Below are 20,913 nucleotides of genomic sequence, written 5' to 3' on the forward strand. Positions count from 1 at the left end.
CAGGTGCCATTGACCTTCTTGGCCACCTGGGCAGCACAATGTTGGCTGATATTGAGCCAGCTGTCAACCAGCACCCCCATGTCCATTTCTGCTGAGCAGCCCTCAAGCCACTCCTCCCACCACCTGTAGCACTGCCTGGGGCTGCTGTGACCTGAGCACAGGACCCGGCACTTTGCCTTATTGAACCTCACTGCATCCACCACTACAGACTTCTGGCTCTGGCTCACTTCTTCACTCTCTGTTTTCCCCATTTCTGTCTGTGTGCTTCAGTTTGCTTGTTCTGCACTGTAGCACAACTGTGACAATAAAGGTGGGGAACAGGACCTTTCCAGCCTTTCATGTAGGTCTCTGAAGTGTTGTGCCCAGTCTAGTGCATCTGGTGATGTGGGAAATGGGATTTTGAGCCTTCCAGGCAAAGAAAGGCCTAGCACCTAATGCATTTAATTGGTTATTAAACTTTATATAGGAAGTTTTGCGCCATTTATTTTGATTATGTCTGAGATGAATCACGAAGTGATTTTTTTGGTGTTTTTTTTCATTGTTTTTTGCTGTTGATCTAGGTTAAATTAATTCTCAATTTGTTTAACAGTATCAGACCTAAAACATCATAAAAATTAGGTAACTAAAAGATGGGAATCCTCATTTTATTCATCTTATTTAGTCTTAGGTATGAAGTAGATGGTGAACTACTTGGTGTAGCAGTGGTAGAAGTTACCTGTGCAGTAATGCGCTAAGAAAGGACTATCAGTGAAGCATATGTGCCTGTTCTCAGGTGCTTGAACTGGTAGGATTTTTCTTGTTAGAATTCTTGCATCTGTGCTTTCACGATCCACTCTAATCACAGAGGACCAAAGAGAACTGTCTGTGAATAAAACGGAAAGAATTCTGAGGTTCGAAATGTTCCCCAAAACAAAATTCAAACCAGATGAGGTTAAATGTTGATACAAAAAAAATGATATAGTTTATTTTAACAGTGAAAGAAGCAAAGAGAAAGAAAGAGAAAGGAAGAAGTAGAAAAAAGTGGTGGGAGGGGCACAGGAAGAGTGCCATATGGGCAAAGGAGGAGTGACATATGACCCCTCTGTGGGTCCCAATGACTACTTGCTGCTCCCTTCCATCTGGTCTTCTTGGTGGTGAAGGTCCCCCGCCACAAAGGATAGAGTCCAGTGGATTAATGTTTGGGCCAGGTGGGAACACCCAGGTGCCTCCCCTGAGCCGGGGCAAGTTTGACACTGTCCCTTGCAAGGCTCTGCATCGGTTGCATCACATGCAGTGCTCTGGTGCAGGGTCTGGGGTTCAGGGGTCCTTTGATGGACCGTGACACCCCCTCTGCTGTCCCTCACGTCTTGTCCTGTAGATGTGGCTTTCCTGCAGTGGGGGCCCCCACAGCTGAGCTAGTCTATGCAGGGCGTTCATTGCCTCTGCCCAGAGGCTACACACCCAAAACCTCTCCTTCTCCCCCAGGCTGGGGGGACAGTCTGTGCAAGACCTGGCAGCAGATAAACCTGGGGCTGTGGTTCCACCCTGAAGCTGCTGGGCTTAATTTTGTGGAAATATTCTTCTCCCCCATCCCAGACCTGAGAACAGTGCCACTTTTATCTCAGATCAACTTACAGTCCAGGGCCTCAGTCAGGGGGCCCGTTCAGGGTGGGCTTTGGTGGTGCAGCTTTTGTTGGTGTCCCTTCCTTATGCAGCTTTAATGGACAAAAATCCTTCATAAAAATGTTTAAGCCATAAAGTATAATATTTCAGTCTCTGACGTGCATCTAAATTCTACTTGAGTTCCTCTTTCATGTGTTATGTTATTTTTGACTCTGACTGGATTTGATAGGCATACCTGGAAATTTTCCCAAACTAATCTTATTAGTGGTTTAAACTAATTTAAAATTCTGTGTATATTTTGAAGTTACAGAGAGCTTCACAGCCTTATTCAGAATTTCTAAATGCTTGCTTCCATAGTGATTTGCCACCAAAAAAAAATCATGGTGAGACTTTGTAGTAGTAGTAGTCACATCTATCAGTCCTAATGTAATGCTACAAATTCATCATGTCTTGAGTGACATCAGATTATTGGAATTTGATAGTAAAATTGGTAGCATGGGGATCCCCACTTACATTTTGATAACTTTGATTAACAAGGAGAACATAGAATTTCTCTCAAACTCTCTGTTCTCGTCAAATCTTTTACATTGTATTGGACCCTGGCACTGCTGATGAGTGTTTGCTCTTTGAAAAAAAAAAAAAAAATTTTATTTGCTAAGTTATGTAGTGGTTACTGGAGTGCTCTGTTTGTAGATCAGCAGTTTACCAACAAGTCAGCAATGAAATAAATGTGAAATTGAGGAGCCCTTGAAGAGTGAATTTTCCCACCCAAGGCAAAAGTAGCTCACTGTGCATGGTTCTTGTAATTTTACTGCTGTGTATTTTTTTTGCTGCTAATGTTTTGCAGAATGAATTACTTCTGAAAACTGGTTATTACTTAAGTCCGTATAATTTAGCTCCCAAATAAAAGACTTCAGCAGAAACTTTACATCTGGATTTCTATAATAGAGAGATACTGCTGTTACCACAGATTTTTGAAGGTACCAGCTCAGCATTTAACACAACATCTGTCTGGGTGGAACTGTCTCTGCCAAGCTTCCTGTGTGATTCTTTTTCTCATGGAGCCTGTTGCTGACAATCTGAATGTTAGAAACTTATTTGATTAGCCATGGCAGCCCCATTTTTCTTCTGATTGTCAGTATTGGCATAGTATCTTGAGCAACTGGTGACAACATGAATAATGTATTTATTTGTTAATTTATTTCTTGAATAGGTAGGTTAATACAATTAATGCTCTATATAGGTAGATTTATTTCTGTCACAAAGAGCTACGACGTTAGCTCAATGTTTGGGTAACTAGTATGCTCAAGTTACAGAATTCCTATTAGAAAAACTACTTAACAATTTTCAGCCACATTATTATTTTCACAGATGCATTCAATCACTGATCAAAACTATTTTCTTCAAATAAGAAATGCAAGAAAAAATTCCTGAGACTGGAGTGAATTCAGTATGTTCTCTCCTTCCTGGGGAGGGTGTTTTCAGTTTCCAGTGTCTAAGGAGAAATTTCTGGGTTCATACAGGGGAACCTAGCAAAGCCCATTTAATTGCACAGCAGCAGAAGAGCACACGCATAAGGCATTAATAGCTGGAGATACCTGGACTGTGAGGAAGTGAGGGGAAAGCTTTTATTTTGTTCCAGTGGTACTGGTGGTTTTTTTGCATGGATTTTTTGAAAATCGTAGTTGTATACTTTGGTATGTTATATAATCCCTCTGTTTTTTAAAAATTTCTTGATAATTTTCTTGTGCTTTGCAGTCTCTAAATTGTAGTGTGATATGTGCAGTCAATCCCATGGACTGAGAATGTAAATTATTAGACTTTCTGTAACACAGGGAAAGGGCTTTCAGGCCTTATACACTCTATGCTCCATAAATGTTTGTATAGCTTTGGCTAAATTACACTGGATGCCTGTTTGCCTTACTTCTCCATGAAATGTGTGAGGAAGAGTGTCACTTCACATGAGCTTCAGTTGTATATGATTGAAATGATCAGTGATAATGGCAAAAGAATAGCAAGCGAGAAGTGCAACAGTCCTGAATTAAGTAGTGTTGGAGATATTTGCAAAATGCTGTAGGGAATGGAGAAGGAGGAAAGTAATCGTTGAATTAATTGCCTTTGCATAATTCCATCAGAATTAATCACTGTCTAGGATGCTGTCAGTCTCCATTTTTAGCACCTCGGTTGACACTTTGTATTTGAAGTTTCAGGTGGTGTAACATTGTTTTCAGGTGGACCCCCTTCTGAGGTATTTTATATTTCTGCAAAACAGTAATAAGAGTAAATAAAGTATTCTGAATACAATATGCAGACTTTACAATGAGAAATTCAGAACTGATCTGGATATTACTTTAGAAGTCTTAATGCTGTTGATATAACATCATTATGGTTTTTAATATTTGATAAATAAAAGTAATATGAAAGTATGTAAGAATTACAAGCATCTATCATCAGAACTTTGAATACAATGGAGAACTAGCTCTGTAGATAATTGGAAATTTTCCTTTAGGGGTCTACTAAACAACATATTCATGTGAAACAGCTGTTTCTGAACTGTATTCTAGTTATAATTGGATTTCACCTTTTCTGAATTGTGTGGAAACGGTGTTTTACTTTGTAATTCTTTCAACAGCGCTGCTAAATTATTGCCAGTCTGTTGGTGCTTCCTGAAAGCATGACGCTGAGCTTTTTGTCCAAAAGCAATTGCTTGCACTTACAAGACAGGAGACCAGAAATACTTTCTTTGCACAGGCGTGCTAGTGAGCTGTTTTGCGCAGTAATACTGGTAGGTTTGTCGTTAGAATTTTTGTTTGGAACAAGGATCAGCAGGATATACTTTGATACTGTGTGTGTTTTGTGCCACCCAGTGGAATTTCTGCTTTCCAGCCTTGTTTTTAAAAACGTAGTAACTTCCACAAGGCTCTTTTAAAGACCTATTTTACAGCTATAAAAACAAACACTAAAAAAGTAAGTTGATGCACGAGGGAACACATTTGGGTAGAGTGGACAATGCATCCTGGATTCAGGTACGCCCTAATGTCTGAGTGATTGACACTGTCACCTTAACTGCTGACAGCATCTTTGAATATCTGAAGTTGTTTTGCATTTTAGCTTTAAATAAGACATTTCTAAGAATTTAATTAATTTGATTAATTTAAACTTGAAAATGTGTTCATTGTTTTGCACTCTAATAAGTAAGTTAAAATGAGTTATTTTTTCTGAGAGTGTGCTTATATGTAAGTCTCAGTGGTTAATTTTTCTTACGGTACTTTCACTGTGCCAGTGTTTAGTATTGTTCTACTTGCCATAAGAGTACTTGATTCCATCTTGTTTGTCTTTTTAGCATGTTCAAGTATATTTACCACACTTTCCTGCTGTTAGCAGATCTTTCTTATTTGGAATCATTGGTTGGAGCAAACTGAAGTTTTTGAGTTGATGGCTAGTGCTAATTTAGACACCAGCTTTCACGAAGAAATACAGATGTCTGTAATGATGGTAAAATACAGATTTTACAAACAAATGCAATATTTAATAATTTTTAAACTTACAAATGTGGCCTGCAGTTGCTTTTAAATATTATGTTTTTAGCCATTTAGAATTTATGCACTGGTATTTGAACCACATATATAAGTTTATTTTTAATATTTTTTTTGCTTTTTAGGTTAAAATGGGTTTGCTGGTAGACTTGACCAACACCACTAGATTCTATGACAGAAATGATATAGAGAAAGAGGGAATTAAATATATAAAGCTCCAGTGTAAAGGGTAAGTTGTGTGCACTTTTTAATTACTTCTTTGGCTTTTAATTTGGAAGATCACACTGAAGAAATTAATTTTTTTTTCTCTTTTACTGTTTCCCCCAGATGTCTCCTAATCCCTGTGTTCTTGTGTTTTTCAGGCATGGTGAGTGCCCTACACCTGAGAATACAGAAACATTTATCCGTGTATGCGAACACTTCAGTGATAAGAATCCTTCAGAGCTTATAGGTACATCTTATATCCATCTTACACCCATCATTAGTTTTTACTCTTACTTTATTTCACATTTGCTTGTAACTGCTGTTTCTTATTCTTAGAAGTCTGAGCAAAGGAATTTCCTCAGTACAGTGTTTATGCATATATAAATTTGATTGCTTTTATTACGAAACAAGTATATTTCTTTTTTTACAGATAGTAGTATGTTTATGCATCCATCAGTTTAATAACAGCTGTTGACTTAATGCAGAAAATTATACAGGCCCAAGAGCTGTGTACAAGTACATGATACTTGCACTGTGGTTTTGTAACTTCTGCTGATACAAATGCAAGTTATGTATTGGGTTGACATTTGGTGGTCTGGTTTACTTGAAGTCATATTTTGTAACTGAATTATCAGAGATTTTTTAGCAAGTCTCACAAAACTGGCAGCAGATACTAGGCTAAATTTTTCTTCTGTGGTATATGGTCTTGTAGTGAATATTTTAATGTTCTCAGCATACCTTTTTTTTACTCAGAGAGAAATACGTTCTGAGTTTAATTTGCATCCCTTCTAGTTTTAGTTAAAACTTTTTTACTCTGATTTTTGTTAATCGTATTAATGTTCATTTCTGCCTGCAAACTATCAGAGACAAGAAATTACTTTGCAGGTGAGTTTCCAGAGTCAGAATGGGTGTTGTCCTCAATTCCCCTTGGATGATGATTTTGCGGCCTTCTTGAATCTGAGCATCTCTGTGACTTAGGAGTACATGGAACAGTTGTTTGTGCAGGTGTCATTGCTAAGAGCTTGGTAAACTAAGCTCATATGTTCATGCAGTTTAGGATTCATCCAGATACACAGTAGGATAGTTGAAGTTGTTGGAAGGGACCTGTGGAAATCAGCTACTCAGTTGCCCTTTAGAACAGGGCCAGCTAAAGCAGCTTCCTCAGGACTATGCCCATTTGGCTTTTGACCAGCCTCTAAGCTTGAAGACTCCACAACTTTTTCTGGCAGCCTCTTCCAGTGTTTGCTAACACAATATACAGTTTGTTTTTTCTCATGTTGAAACAGAATTTATTGTATTTCAATTTGTAGCCATTGCTTCTTGTTCTGTTGCAGGATATGATACCACTGACAATTTTTTTTTTTTTTTTTTTTTTTTTTGAGTGCTTGAGAGATTTAATTTGGTCACACATTTTTTCACCTAGTTTTCTGTTAGGTACTTTCTTACTTCCTTATTGCACATAGAATGCAGTTTAATTCGAGACTGCTGTGGTTTAACTAGCCAGCAACCAAGCCCCACGCAGCTGCTCCCTCACTGCCCCACCAGTGGAACTGGGGAGAGAGGTGGAAGGGTAAATGTAGAGAACTCACGAGTTGAGATGAAGACGGTTCCATAGGGAAAGGAAAGGCCATGCACACAAGCAAAGTAAAACAAGGAATGAATTCAGTGCTTCCCCTGGGCAGGCAGGTGTTCAGCCATCCCTAGGAGAGCAGACCCCCATGTGTAACAGTGACTTGGGAAGACAAATGCCATCACTTTGCATGTCCCCCCACTCCTCCTTCTTCCTCCCTCTTTGTGCACTGAGGATGATGTTTTATGGTCTGGAGAGTCCCTCTGGGGTTTGGGTCCGGTTTGGGTCAACTGTTCCAGCTGTGTCTCCTCCCAGCTTCACAGGCACCCCTAACTTCCTCACCAGCGTGGCAGCACGAAAATCAGAAAAGGCCTTGGCTCTGTGTAAGCTCTGCTCAGCAATAACAAAAAGATCTCTATATTATCAACCCTGTGTTCAGCACAAATCCAGAACACAGCCCTGTACCATCAACTGTGAAGAAAATTAACTGCTTCAGTTGAAACCAGCACAGAGACCTATGTGTTCTTCTGTGAATGGTAACACAACTAAGTGGTTTAAAAAATGAGGAACTGCTAAATGGGAGTGAGTGGGACCAGTCACCAACAGTATTTCAAAAATTACACCAGAAGCAAGATATTGTTGTTGACTGATCTCACTCACTTTTTTGTTTAGCAATTCCTTGTTTTCACTCTCCTTTTGCGGTTCTTCCACTTGGTCCTCCAGTAATACTTTAGAACTTGAAAAAGTGGTTATGGTCAGCAATTTATATAGTGCATGAATAGCACTGTGATATCCTATAAGTAGCAGACACATTTAGCTGATATTTCAACTTATAAAATGCCATTTTTAGTGTTGAGTCACTAACTTTCTGGCTTTGATGAATTTTGGAATGTTTTTCCATTATTTAGATGTTTCACCGCTATAGGAGAAAAAGGTCAATTAAAAAGAGCCAAGGAGAAAATAGTATGTTGACTAAACTTTTGGAGAACGTGTTGTTTAGGCTTTCATAGTAAAAGAGGAATGTTGGAATTTTCCATTTCCCTTCTGTGAATTACTGAAATTTGTTGTTTTGGACACTTGTTTCGAGGGACTGGTGTGGAGGATGTTTTTATCAGAAGCGAAAGCAGTCTGCAGCGGTGATAGTACTGCACCCTGTGTGATCTTTCTCTTTCAAGCCATTGGTCTCATGCTGAGATGCTTCTTATCTTTGTCATGTGTATAAAATTATTGACTTCACCTTCTTGGCAGCAGTAACAGCTGCAGGACTTAGTGATAGCAATTGTGTGCAATTTCCTTCTTAGTGTCAAGATTAGATATGAAAAGAGACTGAAATGTGAATGATAAGTGATCAAAATTTTCAATTAATCTAGAACAATATAGGAAGGAAACTTTATTTTTGCAGCACAAAGGACTAGGAGTATGCCTCCCAGCCTTAAGGAAGGGATGTGCAAAAATTTTGCTTCAGCAGAAAACAAAGGAGAAATGATTGCTAGGAATAAATTATATAAGGAAGCTAAAATTCATTTCATTTGATGCAAGTTACACAGTTTTTAGTATTTTTAAATAGTTAGAAATAATGAATCCGAAAAATTCATAGTAATTTTTACCTTGCTTTTATCAAGAAGGGAAGCTTGGTTGGGCAGGCACAAAACCTGATCCTGTTACAGTTAATGCGTATTTCTTTTTACCCACTTAAATTTGTGGGGTTTTTTCCATCGGTCTGCTTTTTGTGGGTGCTTTTTGGTTCTCCAGTTGAAAAAATTTATACTTCCAGTGTAGAGGAGTGTAAAGAAAAAAGATAGATATTCACATTTTGTTTGAATATGCATCAAGTGAATTGTTGCTAAACTTACTTTACTAGCTGTGGTAGAGAAATGAGAAAATGAATTAAAGCTTAAAGTGGCTTGCTTCATGGTGTTGAGTGCCAGGTCTTGCACTTTGGGTCACAACAACCCCAGCTAATGCTACAGGCTTGGGCAAGAGCAGCTGGAAAGCTGCCTGGCAGAAAAGGACCTGGGTGCGATGCCTTGTGGGACTACATAAAAACAGAGGGTAGACAAAATTAAGAGAATAAAAAGTGGTTATATTTATTGAAGGGCCTTCAGGTACACTTTGGGCAGATGAAGCCCACTCAGGGGCTACACCCAAAATGGATGACAGGTCACGAGTTTTCACACTTTTGTAAGTTTGGTCCATTTGCATATTGGGGGTTAATCCTCCAATTACAGCTTCAGGTAATGAAGTCATTTACCCCAGGTTTGCTCCCCCGCAACTCACTTTTGTTTACATTTCTCAGGGCCTGAGACAGTAAGGTGTCCTTGAGTTTCAGACCTAGAGAGGAATTGTTTCGTTTGACTGAAATGGGAGAACAGTAGCTAACAGTCTATATGGAGTTTAGAGTTATACACTGATGAATTATAGGATTACAGATACATGAAAAATATAGAAGCTAAAATCCTAAGGCATCAGGTGTGCTGGTCTACTGACCATGAGCCATCAGTGTGCCAAGTGGCCAAGAAGGCCAATGTCCAGGAGAATTAGGAAGTGATTGTCCCCCAGTACTTGGCACTGGTGCTCAGGCATTGACATGCTGGAGTGTGTCCAGAGAAAGTCAGTGGAGCTGGTGAAGGGTCTGGAGCACGTGTTATTAGGAGTGGCTGAGGGAGGTGGGATTGTTTAGCTAGGTGAAAACGAGTTTCAGGGGTGACCTTATCACTCTCTACAACTGCCTGAAAGGAGGCTGTAGCCAGGTGGGGGTCAGTCTCTTTCCCCCAGGCAACCAGTGACAGGACAAGAGGAAATGGCCTTAAGTTACAACAGGGAGGTTTAGGACATTAGGAAAAAATTCTTCACCAAAAGGTGAAGTTGTCAAGCACAGGAACAGACAGTTCAGGAAAGTCCCTGAAGGTATTTAAAAGTTGTGTAGATGTGGCACTTAAAGACATGGCTAAGTGGTGCACTTGGCAGTGCTGGGTTAATGGTTGTATTTGATGTACTTAAGAGTCTTTTCCAACCTAAATGATTCTATGATTCTATGGTAACAACTGAAAAATGTTAAGAATAATTGCTCTTGCTGTCAGTAGAAATTGTAATGATATTTATAATTTAAAATAAAGAAGGAGGAAGAGGTAACATCTTGCCTGAATCCTTCATGACGTTTTTAATACCACGAATTTTGAGGCTGGTCTGCGTATCACTAGATGGTGCTGTTGCCTTGAGGGAAAAAAAAATGGACTACTTTTGACAGTGTGTCCCTCCTTTCACTGGGGGATGAGTTTGGTAAAATAGAGGCTGAAGACTTTTTTTTTTTTTTCCTCACATTGAAAAGATGAGTAATTCAAGGTGATTATACTGTTATATAGTTTTCTTTTTGTAGATACTTTTTTTTTCAAAATTAGTAAGTGTGGTCTTAGCATGGTAATAGCAAATTTGAGGTAGAATTGTGGTCTAGTGGCACCCCTTTCAATTTTGACATAAGGCAATCTGAATATGATTTTTTGCCTGATGGTATGAAATGAATGTCATGCTTATTGAATCCACTAAAAGCATAATTAATGAATTTGATTATATTGCCTTCTGACAAGCATTTGAGCAGATTTGTGAATCTTATCTGTATTAGCCATATTTCAGTCGCATTAAGTTAGTGCTCTTGATTGGGATGAACTGAAGTACCCTGTACCCTTGCTGCTGCTAATTTGCAGAAAGAATGTAATAAATTGCCTTTTAGGCTTATGTGCCTTACGTGCTCTGTGCTGCTGTGATGGGAATGGAGATAACCCTTTAATATTACAGATGAAGGTGGAGGGATCCAAACCCACACTTTCAATACTAAATATGTTAAAACCACTTGCAAGTGATTATGCCCTTTTCTTGTATTTTCTAGGTGTCCATTGTACACATGGTTTCAATAGAACTGGATTTTTGATCTGTGCCTTTTTGGTCGAGAAGTTGGACTGGAGGTAACTTTGAATGTTAGTTCCTGGGGATTTGTGGAATGTGGCCAAAGGGTTCTTCAGTATGTTTCACTCATTGTCCTGACAGCTATGCTAATGTATTCGCTATTAGTTGTTTTATAGTTGCCTAATAATCTTGAGCAAACAGCCCATATTAACATTTTTCATATAATCTCTTGGTAGCTTAGCCTGTTGTAGTCAAGAATTCCAGGTCTGGTAGGTCAAAAGTCAGCTGTACTTGCTGTGTGTGGGCCTTTAGCAGTGTATATATTATGTTGTGTCTCTTCCCCTGACGTGTCCCACATTTTAAGTAAGAATGTAGAGTTCAGAGATTCCTGAAAGAGTATTTCCCATACTTTTTCATCTTTTTCATGTAGGTGTGCGTGTAGGTTTTTGGGCTTTTTTTGAGATCCGAAGAGATTAGCTAGAGCAACAGCAGAGTAACATACTTCTGAAGGATTGGGGGCAGACAAAGTCCTTGTTTCCAGCTTGTTTTTTGACTAAAGTCTACAGTATGCTTCTATACAGACTCACCCATTTTTTCTGTCTTCTAAAAATATTGGTGCCTTCATATAGAGCAGTTACCTTTTTCAGATAACATTAGTGTAAAAAAATGTCCGTACCATCCTGGTGGACATAAATTTTGCGTAACTTTGGTAGTATTTACAAAATACTATTTCCTTCTTGACAGAGTCCTGTGAAAGTCATGTTTCTTGACAAGTTCATTAAGCAGTCTGGTGATACTTCTTGTATGTGGTCCTTTGAGTGAAGAAAATTCTACTCCTGCAGGATTTTCTTGTGACTGGACATGCAGTTATTATGCTTAGCATACATGTGCAAGCTGTTTGCAAAGAACTAGGTCATTGCTGTCTGTTAGTAAACTTGGAATAAAAACATTGGAGTAATGGAGACAGAACACCATTGGTAATGGGTGGCTGAATCTTTGCAGGATCCTAGCTGTGTATAGGAAATAGACACAGACACAAATATCTTTATAGTATGATTCTAGTTGTTCCTATGAATTAGAAAATTTGTATGCTTTTAGTCAAACAGTTTAAAAGTAGCATGCAATATTTAGACGTAGAATTGATCCTTTGTTCTAAAGAGGAAAGACACTTGAATCTCTTTGGATCTCCTGCTTTTATGCAGCCTCTGTTTTCAAACTATGGTGGGAAAAGCCTTAAAATTCAACAGCCATGTCTTATTTTTTTTTGCTTTGGGTAGTTAATTGTATCAAGTTTGTTCATCTCTGTCAGATTATTTTAATAAAACATCCAGATATCCCCTGGTAGGGAAAAATGTCCACAGCAAAAGAAACAATTTTGGCAAGATGCTAGCTGATGCTGAGCATTGTATCAAGATAAATCTAATTTGCTGTATCATTCTTTGAAACAAGGCACTGTTTCTTGCTAATGAGGAAATAAGATCTTCGTGATGGAAAAATCTATCCGTATCCCTTCCTTAAGCATATGATGTAGGAGTGTTGCTGATGTATTGTGTACACTGGGGTGTATTTTATAGTTAGTTTAGAGAAAGGCCTGAAAGCTCTCCAGCTAGTGGTCAGAAACCTTACTTGATTCTCTTTTCAAGAACTTGTTTTTCCCAAAGACTGCTGTGTTTCTAGAACATGGAAAATTGTTTTCTTTCAGCTAGGTTTCTGTACTTGAAATCTGTACTTGAAATCTTTTGGCTTTCATTGCCATCTATTCCAGAATATTATAAGAGCTCCTCTGATATCATCAGAGAAAAATTCGATCATTTTTCATACCCCATCACTTTTGGTTTGTTTTGTCCTTTCAGCGGCATTCATTACAGAAGATGTGAAACAATTTAAGAAAGATAGCAAAGTAAAAAATGTCTTGTGAGAAAGAAATTAGGAGTCTTAAAAAAGAATTAGAATGGGGAAGAAAAGTCCTTCTAAGTAACTCAGACTTTAAAACTGTCATTTTTGAAATGAGACTATGTCTCACTCTGGAAAACGTCTTGTTTTCTCCTCTTAAAAAGATCAGAAGAGTAAATCAACCTTACTGGTTCTTAGACACTGTTTCTGTCTATTATGGAAAATTTACTTCTTAAAGTTCTTAGGCTCCATTCCATACTGTAGAGGTCAGACAAAAAAAAAAAGGCATTTTGAATTAAGTATCTGAAAAAAAAATAACGTCACAGGCTGTAGTATGTGCTTTTATTCCAGTTTTAGACATGTACTTGTCAAGAAGCCTAACAGGGGCATCTCTTGATCTTTTGTGGTTTCTCCTCTCCTCTACATAGCAAGATTTTAAAATGTTGATCCTTGGAGCATTACTGCTCTTCACAGCCATGATAAATGGAAGAGAGAATTACATCCAGTGTTTTTAGTTAAGCATTTTCATAGGATCTATGCAAATGGAAACAATAAAATCCTTGTATGTTTTGGAGAATTTTGCAGTTGGCTGGTAGAGATGTATGACTGTTAGTTTTGGTTTCTAATTTTTTTATGGTCCAGCCTCCAATTTATTTGAGCAAGATTAAGTGTTAGGGGCATAGTAAAAGGCTTCTGAACTACAGTGCTTTTATGAGAAACTTCTGGAAAGAGAAGTAATTTAAAAAGATTAGGATGATTTTTCCCAGTTTGAGAGCAAAACCTCTAATAAGAGGAAAGATAATTCTTAGGGGAAAAAAATGTAACCATATTTGAATTTGAACATTTGCAATTTTCTTCATTAAGTTTGTTGATATGTTTCTATGGTCTTTTTCTGTGTTCGTGCAGTCCTCAGGTCTGCATGCCACCCATTGCTTCTCTGTAGCAATAAAAAAAGTTGTATCTGGGTGATCAGCAGACCACTATTGACTCACAATAAGGACTCAAAGCAGCCCGAGCTGCAGTTACTTGAGAACATTTGCAGTGCCTACAGAGTTACACAGAATCTTGCAAGAGCAACTGCTACCAGAATGATCTAAGCATGGACTTTCAAATATAAGGAATGTTTTTCAAATTACCACTTCAGAATTTGTACGGATTGTCAGTCCCAATAATTCTTATGTTTGCTAAAGCATGACATGACTAAGACATGTAAATTAATCATTCAGAGCAATTTTGAATTTTTTTTTTTTTTACAGTATTGAGGCTGCTGTGGCTACTTTTGCTCAGGCTAGACCTCCAGGTATTTATAAAGGTGACTATTTGAAGGAATTGTTTCGTCGTTATGGTGATGAAGATGATGCACCATCACCACCAGAGCTTCCAGAATGGTGCTTTGATGAAGATGAAGAGGAGGATGATGATAATGGTAAAACTGGAGGCCCAGAATCAGAACCTGGATCATCAAGCTCTTCCTTTGGCAAGAGGAGAAAAGAACGCCTAAAACTGGTAATTTTGACTTGGAACTTAATATTCTAATTGCTAAACATAATTTCATAACCTCATGCCCACTATTTACCTCATCATACGTGCTATGCAAGCGTCACTGCTCTTGCAAATGGGGACTGGAAGCATTTTCTCTAACTGGAAAAAAATGTAGATGCATTGTAAACCTTTTTGTATTTCCTATGTCAACCTTGAACTTCAACATTCAACATCTCAACTACTCCAGTTGTAAAAATGACTTAAAAATTTTCTAATGTAACGATTCTTTGAGATAGTAAAGTGTTTTTTAATTTAGAGATTAAACGTTATCAGAGTTGGGTGGAAACAGCTCTTATTTTTTGTAGTCATGTGGATGAAATTCATAATTTTTAAAATTCAGCACTCGTTTTGGCAAACAGTCTTGCTTTGGGAAATTTTGTAGGATTGAAAATTGGATTAGCAAAAAACAATATGAGCTTAAAAAACCCAAGGCAAGTTTGAAATCATATTTTGTTCAAAGCTGTTTTAGCTGTGTAAGAAATATGGCTGATCACTTACTGTGATTTTTGACATACATCTGCATAATTCTGATTAAATAAGTTATTGTAGTTACCATAGTGTGGAAGTAATACGCAAGTACAAAGAATATATTTGTATCACCTGAAGACTAATGACTCAGTTTTCTTCAAATTCCTGACTTGCTTTTTTTGTTTGCAAGTAAAGTAGGCTAGAATATTGCTGAGTGCAAAAACAGATTTTTTTTTTTTTTTGCATTATAATGTATTATTTTACTTGTGTGCTGAGGTGTGTTTGTTTGCAAACACTTGGAAATCCTCATATTGAAATATGCTGCAAAAAAGCATTTTGTTGTTACTGCAGCTGGTCAACAAGGTTTACAGGTAAAGTATGGAAATATTAGCCTGAAAGGAATACAAAATCCAGTCTAAAGAAGCAAGATGAACTTTGAAAACTTTCAAATTATCCCTCATCTGGCATAAAAAATTTCCCACACTATAAAAACACAGTAAAAGTATAGTCAGGGGGTATGGCCACTTCCTCCATTAGCCTTGCAGTAAAACATAGATATCTAAATATTTTTTGAGGGGCTGGAACCTTAAAATTGTTTTTTTGATGTGCCTTCTGATGCATTAGGAGCTGAGGTGTTACAATGAATTACAATGACAGCCTCTTTTCATCAAGGGTAAAACTCAGCTGGTCTATTTAACAGGAATGATACTGGCTTCCCAGGTGTTTTCTTTCTGCCACCATAGTTTTGTTGGAAGCTGGAAGCTAAATTATACGAATAAGCATATTAATAACTAGAAGTTAATTATGAGTTAGATAATTTGTGAAAGAAAGAATCATCTAGTTAATATGCATATTCGTATAATTCAGTTTTGCAGCTCTGAAGGAACATTCTTTGACACGAAGAGGAGGAACGGGCAGAATTCTTTACCATGGTTCTTGGCTGGCAGATGGGACTGCTTCTTAACTCAGTAGAGATGGATACAGTCTATTTCTGATTCCTTGTAAATATGCCATCTACAGGGGGAGTGAGTATCAGGTAAATACCTCTTGCTCAGATATTCTTATTTTACTGTCTGGAGGGCTAAATTTTCAGTATTATGTTGATTTCCTACAGCAGATGTTTTTACCTTTCTAATTCATCTCTTTCCTAAAGGCCTGGGGTAGGCAATATAAAACTAGAGGTAGCTATAGTGATAGTGGTGTTCTGAAGTTTTCTCATTTTGACCCAAGTCTTTGTGGAGACAGAAGAAAAGTTTAGTAGTAGAGGAGGAGACAGCTCCCAGGCTAGAATAATGAATAGCCAGAAACAACTGCTAGCTAGCCTATGAAAGGAAATTAGTATGCTCTCCTTTTCAGAAACACTGATGTGAGAAACTTCACTGCAACATTCTTCATTGAAACTTCCTTATCTTGATGTCAAAAAATCTTGACAGCCTTTCTTTCCTGCACTACAGAAAGTGTAAGAATCATTAGAACATAAAGCCATTACAGTTTCCTTTGTCATCACCTTAAGGAAGTTGACAGGCACCAGGAAATTTGCTTGTTGCGGTCTGAGATGCCACAGAGGAAATCCAAACAAATTTTGACTTTGTCAGTGCATGCAGGATCAATGTTAACGTTGAAACAACATTATTAACTGACACTTAGAATCTCACTTCAGGAAAAAGATACTAGATTTTGCAAATCAGACAAAAAGTTCTAATTCTGAGCCAGAGCCTACCAGCATTTTTTGGGTCAAATGGAACTTTTACTCTTTATTAAGGAATGTCTTCACTTCTGGTCCCACATAAGTTGCGTATTATGAGGTGTGAGGTGCAGTGCTTCTAAAATGAATGGTGACATCTTAAATAGTCTGGGAGATATGGTGGCTGTTAATGATTTTCTTCATGATCTTGAATGCAGATGTCTTGTGGTGAGACAGGGTGAAGTGATTAAACTGATTTGACAAAGCGAGGATAATACTTATTAGTTAATTATCAAAGTACATTGATTCTAAATACTAGTGACTTGGGGTTTTTCTGCCTAACCAACTCTCTTTTGCAAAGTTTAACCCTTGCACTTATTGTTCTGCCTGTGGCTGTCTTGATGGATATGGGAAAAATACCATTTTTTGATTTGGCAGCACCATTTTATGTACTTGAATATGAGTATCATTTCCTTCTCCATGTTAAATGCTTGTTTGTTCACTTTTTCCTTATACTCCATAGTTTTTGCACTGCTGACCTTTCTTGTTATTCTTCGTAGTCTGTCATGTTGACTCATGTTTTCCTGATGCTGTGGTGCCTGTAATTGAATGCAAGCCTCTAGTTGAGGCCATCCTAGTAAGGCTTAATAGGGAGAAATTAATTTCACATGTCTTAAGGCTAATACTTCTGTTTATATATCTCAACATAATTGCCTTTTACAAGGCAGAACAATACTAATTCAGCTTTTGGTCTCTTGCTGCTTCCATGCCTTTTTCTCTAATTATCTACCAGTGTGTGTTTGTATAATTTCTTATCCATTATTAAGTGTAGAACTTTGTTTATACTGAATTGCACAGTGTTGTTTCCAGCCCATTTTTAAAATTAAGGATAACACTGAATCTTAAACTGCCATCCCAGTCTATATCCCTGTTACTAAAGTCACAGATGTCACAAACATAAGAATGCTAATAGGAAGTTTAGGGGAAATAAATTAATTATCTTATGCCTAAACCAGACCCTGCAGATTCTTCATTTTGTTAGTGAAATGCTAACTCCTCTGAACCTGGTTTTGAAACAGGTTACTCTTCTGTGTTACGGAAGTTACATCTACCCCATGTTTTCTGGGTTCCTCTATGAGGACAAGATAAGCAAGCAAAAGACAAACCAAGGCAAATGCATGCAATTCCAATTCTGTGAAGCCTATTTCATTATGAAAACCAAATGTTTAGTGGAACACCTTTGCTACTGAGTGACAGTTGGTATGATTTTGTTGTTTCTTTTTTGCTTGTACATGCCAAGAGGCAGTTACTGTGATTTGGTCCTGTGTTTCTAGGTATTAAATCTAAGCTGATCAGTGTAACTCCCTGTCTCTCACTTCCTTCATTTTAGAGGATGTCTCTCCCTGACATGTTTTGGAATGTTTCTTGTCTTCTGGGAGGCAGTCTCTGAGCATATTGGCACTCAGTCAAGTCTGAGTAGCTGAAGATGGCTCTCACCCAGGCCTGGTGATAGCCACTAGGGTCAGGAAGGTGTGTGTTTGGGGCTGTTCCCACTCACCCACTCCTCCAGATGGTGTTTAGGATCTGAACCAACACAGGATAATACACATTGCCACTTCTCCTTCGGCTGAAGTGATGGGTGGAGAAATTCATGGCAAGTGGGGCAAGCTTGATTAGTACAGATGGTGTGAAGGTTGTGCAGAGTGTAGATGCTAAGTGCATTAGTTTCCTTGGATCCTTTAGGGCTTTTAACTCTTGGTAGTATCAGTGCTGAGGACTTGACATGCTCCTGGTGAGCTGAGTTCTCTGGAGTCTCTGCACCATGTTCTTCAGTGTCTTGTTTCCACAGGCATAGTTAGCTGAACAGTAGTGTAGGAACTGCACGGGTCTGGCTCAGTTTTGGCATCTTATCCAAGGAACGTCCTCATGTAGCCCAGAGTGCTAAGTTAGCCAAGCACAAATGCCTGAGTGACTCACCTTGTTTTCATAGGGCTGTGCCTTAGCTAGTGATTATACTTGAAACAGATAATCTGCAAGAAACACTTTCAAGCATGATATTTGTGTTTATTACTTTTCCTTTTCTGGAAAATCTTTGCTGTTCCCTGTCTGTTACTTCAATCTTAGCAGTCATACTGCCATTGCACTCTGCCATTATTTACAGAAGCAAGGCAGAACCATTTTCCTTTGTTTCCTGGTGCTCTTCACCACTTATCAGAATTCAGACAATGTGCTGGGCAAGCACGAGTAGCTGTCTGCCTCCCTTGCCCACTCACCTGCGTGCTGTTGCACTGGCTGGTGCCCACATAAATAGTATGAGATGAGTGACACACAGAAAGTCTGTGGAGCTCAAGGTAATTAAAGTTTTGAATTTATATTGAATATTTCATTAGGATGTTCTGTTCTCAGAACATGATTTGGTAATGTGACCGAGCCAATCTTAACTGACTGCAGGCTGTATGAAAACTGTGGTCCTGCTTTCCCTGCGCTCCTTGTGTTCCTTCTGCTTTCCCTTGTGCTGGCACTAGTGCTGAGTTAGCCTATGGTGAGCTAGTTTAGGATACTATTTTGGCAGAAAATTGCCAATTTATGATGTTATTTTTGCCAAATTAGCTCCGAGACTTGCTCAAGCATAGAACAGATGAGTGTCACGGTGTGTGGAAATGCGAAGGAGGAAACCACTGTTCCTTTCATCAGTAGCAGCTGGATTTGTTAGAGATAGTTTCAAATGTTTTAGAGGACAGATATGAAATACTTGTATCTTCACATGCAGGATTCAACAGGTGAATAGCCATGGCTTGATCTTCTTAGTGTGCATTGAAAATTTATTTGAAATTCTGTTGAAATAAGTCTGGTCGATTAGAGATCTCCATAGAAATCTTTAATTTTGTAGTTGTGTAGACCTGATGGCTTTCATGTGTTGTGTTATGCAGGATTTGTTTTTATTCCTCTTGGCATCAACCTTTTTCTAGAATGTACAAGTTATTTTAGAATTTTATTTCCAGGGTTTGTTTTTTTTTGATCACTACATAGGCTTTTCTAGGGCATTCAGGATAGCAAGTCCTCTTTAATAACCTGGTTTAGATTGAGAATAAAATTATAAAAATATATTTACACAAATATTTTGTTATGAACCCACTGTTCCTATTTTTCCTTTTGTTAAGAAATTTGTCCTAGATCAACTTTCTTGAGAGTATTAGCTAAGTAGTGTAAGCATCTAAGTACTAGCTATCCCTCCCTGTTGCTTTTTTTTTTTAAATTATATTTTTTCCTCATAAATAATTTATTTCAGTTCCTGGATTTATGATATGGCTCACCTGTGAGTTTCCTGGCAAAGCTTAGCTAATGTATCTTGGCATTTGGGGGTAAATCTTTAAGGAATGTTTAAGCTGGTATTGCTCTAGAGGGTTGTGAAAACAGACTTAGTCTGTATTGACATATTATGATCTGATTTTGTGACGGCTTTAATACTAAATTTTAACTTTTTTTTTTGTTTGTTTTGTTTTGTTTTGTTTTTTTGTTTAGGGTGCAATTTTCTTGGAAGGAATAACAGTTAAATGTGTGACCCAGGTGACAACGCAACCAAAATTAGGAGGAATACAGCAAAAATGTCAGCAGTTCTGTGGATGGGAAGGGTATGAGAATATTTAGAACTTATTTATACTATCTAGAAGTAAGTGTTATATTTTGCAGAATGAAACAACTCATAAAAATGAGAAAAAAGGTGACAATTTTTTGATGGATTGTTTATAAAAAAAAATCTCAATCACACTTGGAAATGAACGTCTTGCACTGTACTATGAAATGGAATGATCAATTTTTGATGTTAAGAAACAAGATTCTAGAACTGTTTTTCCATTGAGATAACAAAATCTTGCTGTTCAAATTCCAGACGTAGCCTAGTCCAGCTATTTGTGTAAAATTTAGTTCTTTCTCAAGCAGTAGATTTATTTATACCACTGCTACTACACTTCAGTTTAGAGGTATAATACTCATTTTTATAGCTAACTTGGATTTGTGTCCAATGTTAATGAAAATGTTGGTTTTAATGTCTATGATTCTGAAGTTTTCCTTTCCAAAAGTTGGTGACCCACACTGCTTCCTAACTTGTTGATGCTTATCATGCCTGTAATTTTTTGAGTATCTCTTTCTGCAAAGTTAAAACTTTGAACTTCCACATCATTTAGTGTTTTGTCATAAGCAAATAACCTTGTTCTTATCAGATAGGCTTTTGACTTCTCTTGCAAAATACTTTTTGGAGAAGATGTTCTAACTCAGAGTTAAATTTGCAACAAGTCTGGTACAAGGTGTGACTTGAGTCTGATGTAAAAAATGTATTTCCTTGTGTGACTATTTATTGCAGAACCATTAATAAACATGGTTCTTTTTTTTTAGAACTGGATTCCCTGGAGCACAGCCTGTTTCCATGGACAAGCAAAATATTAAATTTTTGGAGCAGAAGCCATACAAAGTTAGCTGGAAAGCAGACGGCACCCGGTAAGTTCATTTTAAATGAA

The 20,913-nt window shown here is 37.8% G+C and overlaps 1 protein-coding gene across 1 annotated transcript in view; it reads left to right on the top strand.

Annotated features, from left to right (window-relative positions):
• RNGTT (RNA guanylyltransferase and 5'-phosphatase) overlaps positions 1–20,913 on the top strand; it is a 172,100-nt gene that overhangs the window by 6,395 nt on the left and 144,792 nt on the right. Inside the window, exons 3-8 of the mRNA XM_082300231.1 lie at positions 5,264–5,367; positions 5,501–5,589; positions 10,796–10,871; positions 13,962–14,211; positions 19,922–20,031; positions 20,792–20,893. Of these exons, the coding sequence (XP_082156357.1) occupies positions 5,264–5,367; positions 5,501–5,589; positions 10,796–10,871; positions 13,962–14,211; positions 19,922–20,031; positions 20,792–20,893 (731 nt within the window). The remainder of the gene's footprint in view (positions 1–5,263; positions 5,368–5,500; positions 5,590–10,795; positions 10,872–13,961; positions 14,212–19,921; positions 20,032–20,791; positions 20,894–20,913) is intronic.

Source organism: Coloeus monedula (assembly GCF_965178545.1).
Source record: "Coloeus monedula genome assembly, chromosome: 2".
Lineage (NCBI taxonomy): Eukaryota > Metazoa > Chordata > Aves > Passeriformes > Corvidae > Coloeus > Coloeus monedula.